This window comes from Aulonocara sp. 'chitande type north' Nkhata Bay, linkage group LG22, assembly GCF_057382095.1.
Source record: "Aulonocara sp. 'chitande type north' Nkhata Bay isolate Kocher_YH1m ecotype deep benthic linkage group LG22, A_spYH_male_GT1.1, whole genome shotgun sequence".
In the NCBI taxonomy this organism is placed as follows: domain Eukaryota; kingdom Metazoa; phylum Chordata; class Actinopteri; order Cichliformes; family Cichlidae; genus Aulonocara; species Aulonocara sp. 'chitande type north' Nkhata Bay.
In genome coordinates this window covers 31,402,133-31,410,088 of record NC_141364.1, presented here as the reverse complement: position 1 = coordinate 31,410,088, position 7,956 = coordinate 31,402,133, and the positions used below count along the sequence as shown (strand labels likewise).

Below are 7,956 nucleotides of genomic sequence, written 5' to 3'. Positions count from 1 at the left end.
CAAATGTACTGTTGTGCCATTGGGTTGAACAGCTGACAACTATCATGGAAAACTACAAAAGCACAAACACCACAATACTGTTTAAGAAAGCACATCTGATCAGAGTTTTAGTCTGTTTCTATGAATTATCTCAAATATCAGCAGGAAAACTAATGCATTAAAAAAATAATGCACTGCACTGATGGTCAGAGTAACACCTGGCACGCTGTCTGTGTTCCAGTTCTTGCTAAAAAAGCTTCCAAAACAAATCATAAAAACTGTTTGTTTTTGCTCTGTGTGCAGGATTGTGGTGAAACAGCAAAAGGAACAAAACAGCAAATTCCAATAACATCATCACATGATGCTGCCAGAAGATTTCTGAGTCTGATCTAACAATTGATGTTTTTCAAATTTCATTACTATGCAGGCACATGCTGCTGGACACTTTCAGCACCACAGTCAGCAACAAGAAAATGCACTGCAATGAGCACATGTGACCACTAGAGGGGAGTGTGAGTTCATTTTAGGAGCATTTAGACTTTTTAATCCCACACTTGGGATACAGCAACACAAGGGACACAAGAAACTGGGCCCAGTCCCATTCACAAACTGACCCCCTCTGAGGCTTTCCCAATGTCAAACCATCAAGTGCATGAGAGCACTGTGACTGCGATTAAGCATGGAGTGGCAGTAGACACCTTACCAAAAAACCAAAAACAAAACGTGTGTAGCAATGTGCAAGTGAAAGCTGCACGAAAAAGTCTTAGTCTGTCCATTTTTTATCCTAGTTTAAATTTTAAACATCCAATATGGAAACTTCCTCTTTTTGGGGGAGGGGGGACTTTTTATTTAGTACTTTTTTTGGTAATAAACAACCAAACAAGCAACATATCAACATTCTCTGACATAAGACCATTTAAGAGAAAAACAAAAAAGAAAAACAAAACAATAAAATGCATGTGCTGGCATTTCTCCTGCGGTGTTGCTATCAGTGTGTGAAGAGTGGGAGAAGTAGGGTTGCATTGACAATCCAACACAATGGGCAGCACATTGAACACATTTTATAAGTGGTCAGAAACTTGTAAATAACTTATGAAAGAATAAAGTTAGGTTGAAACCAAGCACACCATTGTTTTTCTTGTGACATTACCAATAAGTTTGATGTGTCACATGGCCCTCTTCCTATTGAAAAAACAAAAGTTGTATCCAAGATGACCGACTTCTAAATGGCCACCATGGTCACCACCCATCTTGAGGAGTTTGCCCCCTCACATATACTAATGTGCCACAAACAGGACTTTAATATCACCAACCATTCCCATTTTATTACGGTGTATCCATATAAATGGCCCACCCTGTATATTGTCTCTCACTAGCATGGCTCTCGAGATGGACAAAGGGCCCCCCATTTTTTTTTCCTTATTGTTGTCCACATCTTCAGAGTATGTTTTCTCCAGTCATTCTCTATTTTTAGGGTTTTAATCAATTTTGAATTAATAAAGGGTAATGTTAATAAGGATACGTTCTTAGCTGTGCTTTGTTCCATCTGAACCCATCCAGTTTCCTGGTCATTTCTAATCCTCTTAAAAATAAAAGTTTAATCTCCACAAGGGGGCAGTGTTTTACCAGAAAAGTGATTCATCTATTTAGGTATAAACAAAGAAATGCACAGTACCTCCTAAATGTGTGTGGTCTCCATATCCTTACCCTCTAAGCTCAAGCTAATTTTAATACTCACAGTCAGTGGATTCAATAATGTGATTAAAATAATCACAAAAGCTTTTCCTTTTCTTCCTTCGCAGGATCAGGATGCTGGTAAGATTTCTATCAACTTGTTGTTCACAGCATACAACATAACTGAAAACCACATTCAGTAATTAGAGGGCACTTTTTTAAGAATATGAGTCAGATCCGGAGCAGATTTAAAGGGGTTTTCTCTTTTCCCATGTTCCACCTCTCCACACAGGTTTATGGAATTTGGATTGGTAGCAGTCGACATGTTTCTGTGGCAGTTTTGACCTTAAATCCACTGGTCCGTCCCTGGTGGGAGCCAGGGACCAGTCAAAGTTCTTAAAGACCCAATATCTGGAGTCTTCTTTGCTAATATTTAGAAACAGCTACTCTCCAAATACAACACACCACAGTTCACATTTTTACCTGCATTTCTTGCTAACTTGTTGCCTTTATAGTCCACATATTGCAAAGCAATGTAGAAAGTGTTAGCGCTACACATTCAGTTAAAGCCCCTCCTCCTCACAGGGCAGTCCGGCCCTTGTTCACTACTACAGGTTTAATTCATTTTATTTTCCTAATTTCCTCAATACACTGGATGCTGTACGTGAAACAAAGTTACACTGACAAAGAGAACATGTAGAAAAATTTAATGAGGGTGGACACGCTGATGTTGCACATTAAATGATATTAAAGGTCACAAAAAACTGCATAGATATTAAACAGCATCATCTCCCAGAAATGTTACATTTAAACTGATAATTACATTTTTATTTTATGCATAGATACAAAGTTAACAAGTGCCTTTCAGGATTTAGACTCAATGTTATAATCACAATATTTCAACAAAAAATGGAAATAAATACTTGCAGTAAATAAATGAAAAACATTTTCCTTATTTTCCCCAATGAGCTACTGTCACTGATGACACGCGTCTTGATTTGACGTGTGAATGTACTGAACAGCCTGTAAGCACTGCAGTAATGTTTCCCTGGTCATTTTAAGCATAGAGTAAATATTGTTAGTTTAACAATAACTAAAGTATCTTCACCTTGTAACTCGCCAGGAGCTGGACTATAGTCCACCAATAAAACAAAAATATTTTCTAGCTGTGATGTTTTTATCTCAGGTTGAGCTTTTTAACCAGCTCAACCACTTGTTGTGCAAGAGCACGTGTGTTGTGGACAAGCAGAACTGAATGCACTGCTGACTATTCACTGATATTTGTGTCACACTGTGATAAAGCAGTCAGAATGTTCAACACACAGCCATCAGAGCAGACCAAACCTGCCCAATTCTGATAAGTGCCACAGATATATAACAGCCATCGTACTAATAGGTGGGAACCTGCCCAGGTGCATCACTGTTGCAGTTCAGTGCAGAGCACCATGTTCCTCTGCCTCGATGTTCAGCTGCTTTGTGAGAGAGGATCTTTTCAGTCAGGTGGACATACTGCAACCATGCTGGACTGCAGATCTGCTGCAACATTCAGAGCTACCAGAACCGCAGCAGGTAAACAGCTGGTTCATGTGCCGCTAAGTGTCAGAGACTGTAGAGCAGAACGCAGACTGCTGTCAGCAGTGCTGTCCATGAAGGTGGCCCTCTTCATTCACACGATGAGACACTTGTTGAAGAGCAGCTGGTTTATTGCTCACTGAGTACTTTCTCATAAAGTACTCAGTACCAAAGTAAAACATTTACAGACGAGAAACTTAGAAATCTCACTATTAACTGATTTGGGTTTTTTTTTCCTATTTGGGTGTTCAGCCACATGTGTGAGTGCATGTAACCCCAAACTGATGCTACAAATAGAATCAAAATCTCTAGAAACCAGTGAACCAGCACAAAAATTAAAAATTCCAACATAAACATTGTGCACCTACACATTACAAACACTACAACTGTGTAATTTGTGCATTTGTCATATGGAGAACCTGCAATTAGCATTAAGACATCAAAACTTTGAGAACTCCTGGTCTCCACATCAGTACAACTCAAGGATCCAGAATTCACATCCACAGACGTTACTGAGGTGAAGGTTGTTAGAGATTAAGGGTAGTGATGTGCCAGTTAAAGTAAAGACAACCACCGAAACAAGCAAACAATGGTGTTTTAAGACGTTAATAAAGCCTTTATAAATGCACCATGCTGTTGCTTTATTAGACTTCACTGTAGATGCATTTCTGCATAACAGCTTAGCCATCAACCCAGCCTTGAATAAGACAGGCTTGCTTGTAACTGGCTGAGGTTCAGAGAGGTATTTCATTAATTACATGTTTAAAGCCAACACAGACGGTCCTGAGGAGAAGCACACAGCTGAAGTAAGACTTCTGTGAACGCTTCCAGTCACAATGAGAGAGGTCAGCTTTGTCATGCTGGAGTACGAGGCAGAACTGTTGGAACTGATTGCCCAGATTGTACAGGTGTACCTAATGAAGTGGTAAGAGGCTGTATTTTATGAGTTGGAAAAGTGGAAAATAAAACCGTCTGATTGGAGGACATTGCTTCCAATAAATCTCCGAGGTAACCCTGATTGGATATGATCTGAACAGCACATCATAGCAGCTGGAAAAATAAGGATATGTTAACATGAGATTCACTACTTCAGGTGGGACTTCACCATCTGAAGTCCCGCTTCAAGACCGATGAAGTGTGAGGTCACAACAGGAAACAGCTCATTGGACAGATGAGGTGTCAGCCTGGCGTCACTTTGAAGATGCCTGCGCCTCCATACCAGCCTGCGTCATGAGCTCAGTGACGTTTCTCTCAAGGTCGTTGATGCGGGTTCCCATCTGATCAAGTGTGAGCATTAAGAAACAAACAAGTCTGCATTCATGAAGCTAACTACATCTACAATATGTTCATTTTTTCCCAGACGTTTGAATAACACCACCTCTGAGACCAGGAGCGGAGGTCAGAGGACACATTTGTCAAAACTGCCAGTTATGAACAAAAACACTGATAACGCAACAGCAGCAGTGATGATGACGCTGGCACAGAGTCTGTTTACACACTGCAAAGAGGCAGCGCTGTTACTGACACTGTGAGCTCAGGTAGAGTGAAAGAAAACTTGCTTCTAGTGCCTAAAACAGCAGCGCTGTTCCTGTGATCGCCATTAAAACCTTTACAGGGAAAAAGCAAGCGTCAGTCATCAAAGCACCTGACCAGCAAACTCCAACATGAATAAGAGCAAACTTTGTAGCTGCCCCATCCTCGCTGATTGTTTGACACTCAGAAAAATCTGCAGTAAGGCTCCAGAAGTTGTGTTAAAACCTGCAAATGGACTCTTCACTTTATTCATTCATTATACAGCTCGCTGAAGCAAACAGGGGTGAGTCTAAAGGGGGGCATGGGGTGTACTAGACCATATTTATTTCAAGGCTTTTGTAACATTTTTCTGATTGAAAATGAAATAATATAAAATATTGTGTTAATTAAAACCATGTTAATATTTAAAAATATAAAAATAAAAGCTTTTTTCATAGCTAATAAAACATACAAGAGCCATTAAACTGAGAGCCACTGACCTGAGGGTTGTTCGGTTGGACACTGAATTATAAATAATATTACATAATGTCTACACCATCATTGGCTCCTGTTAACATCAGAAAGTCTTCCAAGAAGTAAAGGTACATTTTTATGCTGTTGTTTAAATACTTGAGATTAATATATATTTATAGGATTTAAGAAAATATTTTCTTTTAAAATTACATTTCAACATGGCACATAAATACAATTAAAGGGCTTGTTTGGGGTTTTTGACAGATGTTGTATGCAGTTAAACTTTAAAACACTGCAATTTCTAAAATAGAAACCACTGAGCATTTTATTGTGACAGACCCATGTTTTCTCTTTTGTCTTATTAATTAGCGATTATAAATATTCAACAGTATTTCTTATCCAATTGCACGATCTGATATCCTTGTGTCTGTGTTGTTCCCACATCATCAGAATAATAAATGTTGTTCCAGGTTCAACATTGCAAGTGAGCAATCACATTGTTGTGACGTCATACTTTTGTGACTTTGGAAAAAAACGTCTTCTTAACATGCGAGAAACCACCGCTGTCTGCCAATCCAGCAATTTGAATTCGTTGCATTTCAGGATACTGTTCTTTAATAAACGGTAAGCATTATACATATCGTTCTTGCAACATTGGAATTTCATAAATGAATGAATCGCTTGGTTTGCAAAAGTATGACGTCACAACAATGTGATTGGTCACTTGCAATGTTGAACCTGGAACAACATTTATTTTGATGATGTGGGAACAACAACACGAGGATATCAGATCATCCTATCCAATTAGTCAATTAATCGATGGAACAATTGACAGATTACTCCGTTACTAAAATAATCAATAGCTGCAGCTCTGTTAGCTTTTAATAACTATTTGATCCCCTGCTGTAAATTTGTAAGTTTGTTCATTTAGTTGTAAGTGAACAATCTTTTATTTTTATGAAATAATATCAATCAAAAATCCAGGAAAACACATTAAATAAACGTTAGAAATGATTTGCATGTCACTGAATTCAAACATAATATGACTCAGTGCTCAGTGGAGAAGCCCTTGTTGGCGATTTTACCCATTTAGAATTAATGCATCTCACAGCATACAGAGTGTTCAGAGCACAAGTGACCCGCATATTGCAGCAGGGCACTTACATCCAAACTTCTCAGGGCGCTTTTGTTTATTTTTGTCTGAGCTTCGATTTTATTGAAATTGCTTTTCAATAAATGATTTACTGCAATTTGAAGCTGCATCTTTATTTCTGTGTGTATTTTCTGACTACATCAGCAACAGCTTGAGTGTTTAGTTTTGGGGCACTGCCATGCTGTAAGACCCTTCTTCGGTGTTTTTGCTGAGAGAAGGGGTTTATATGTGGAACATGGCTCTGTCCTTTGGCCCCTCTATCTCAAAGTCGTCCTGTGCCCTCAACAGAAAAACACCCCCAAAGCATAATGTCTCCACCTCTGTGCTTGACTGTGGGGATGGTGTTCTTCAGGTCATATGCAGCATTTCTGTTCCTCCAAACACAAAGAGCTCGACTTTGGTTTAATCTGACCACAGGTTAGATGTTCAGTGGTAAACTTAAGACAGGCCTGTACATGTGTACATGCTGGTCCATACCCTCCTCAGGATAATCCTCATCCAATGATGCAAGATCTTACATGCAGCTCCAGACCCAGGGTGAACAGCTGTCACCTCCTCACCAAACTTCTTGCTGTTGGTCTTGGGCAGGTCTACAAACTTGTCATCGATGTCCTTTGACAGGACAGCTCTGGTCTTGCCAATGGTGGCGGAGAGGTTAGAATGGAGGACACTGATTTTGTGTGCTTTATACACTGAAATAGCTGAGACCAGGAGTATCTGTAACTGACTGACTGAGGTGTGCACCACATTTATAACCACTCATTTCTTCGTGAGTGAGCAAACTTACAAAGGATCAAATAATGATTTCTCCAACCACATATCAAAATCACCCCTCGTCACTGACACATTTTCTAGTAGACAAAGCTTAATTTCTGAGTATATTCCCATCTTTTAACACACATTTCACTGTTGACTCTTTTACAGGAAGAAATCTCATTACTGGGTGCCAATGTGCCTTAAATAGATAATTATTATTTAAACATATACAGTAGCAGAAGTCACAGGCAGAATGTCACATTTGACAGAGGTTTGTCTCATTTGATTTTCTTCATACTGCACTTTTAAGTGATTGTTGTATGAAAACCAAAAACGACGTGATTTTTAAAGAAGACTTATTTTACCTTCAGTAGCAGTGGCGCTAAACTTGTACAACAGTTGAACAGTTCAAGAGTCTCGGTAGCGGTCGGTCGCCCTCTAGTGGCCACGTGTTCATTGACAGGAGTCAAAGTGAAAGTCTCATTAGTGAGCTCATTGCTCTCAGGTGTGTCTTAGCAAGCAGAACTTTGAGCTGACTGACTGCGTGGATAAAACGCGCCTGAAATGGAAGAAAACACGGCTGGAAAAAAGGATATGTTTGGACTCCAGCTGTTCAGAGATGCTCTGGAATCTTTGCTCAAGTCGCTGCATGGTTGCCTCCATCTAAACGGACGAGAGAAGGAAACTCGTTCTTACACAGATGTTTGCCTGCCCGGGTTGTGCTTTTTACAGGACACGTAGGTCACATGAAACAAACTCACCGCCTCGGTCATGTCTTCAGCTGCTTTGCACTCTGTTTTAGACATGGTGTCTCCAGACACACACACACAACCCGC

At 39.7% G+C, this 7,956-nt stretch overlaps 1 protein-coding gene across 1 annotated transcript; it reads right to left on the bottom strand.

Moving 5' to 3' along the window:
• Window positions 1-2,351: 2,351 nt before the first annotated feature.
• hsbp1l1 (heat shock factor binding protein 1 like 1) lies at window positions 2,352-7,956 on the bottom strand. Its single transcript, XM_086281018.1, has 3 exons — window positions 7,882-7,956; window positions 7,719-7,783; window positions 2,352-4,512 (listed from the first exon to the last, which is right to left on the bottom strand). The coding sequence occupies exons 1-3, from the start codon at window positions 7,924-7,926 to the stop codon at window positions 4,416-4,418; spliced, it is 207 nt and encodes a 68-aa protein (XP_086137144.1). The 5' UTR covers window positions 7,927-7,956; the 3' UTR covers window positions 2,352-4,415.

What these genes read in the sequence shown, in the direction of transcription:
- hsbp1l1 (XM_086281018.1), bottom strand. Translation starts at nt 7,926, where the DNA reads ATGTCTAAAACAGAGTGCAAAGCAGCTGAAGACATGACCGAGGCG. An exon ending in CTGAAGACATGACCGAGGCG is followed by an intron (nt 7,784 to 7,881) that starts GTGAGTTTGTTT and finishes TCGTCCGTTTAG; the next exon opens with ATGGAGGCAACCATGCAGCG. An exon ending in TCTGAACAGCTGGAGTCCAA is followed by an intron (nt 4,513 to 7,718) that starts ACATATCCTTTT and finishes CTTAATGCTCAC; the next exon opens with ACTTGATCAGATGGGAACCC.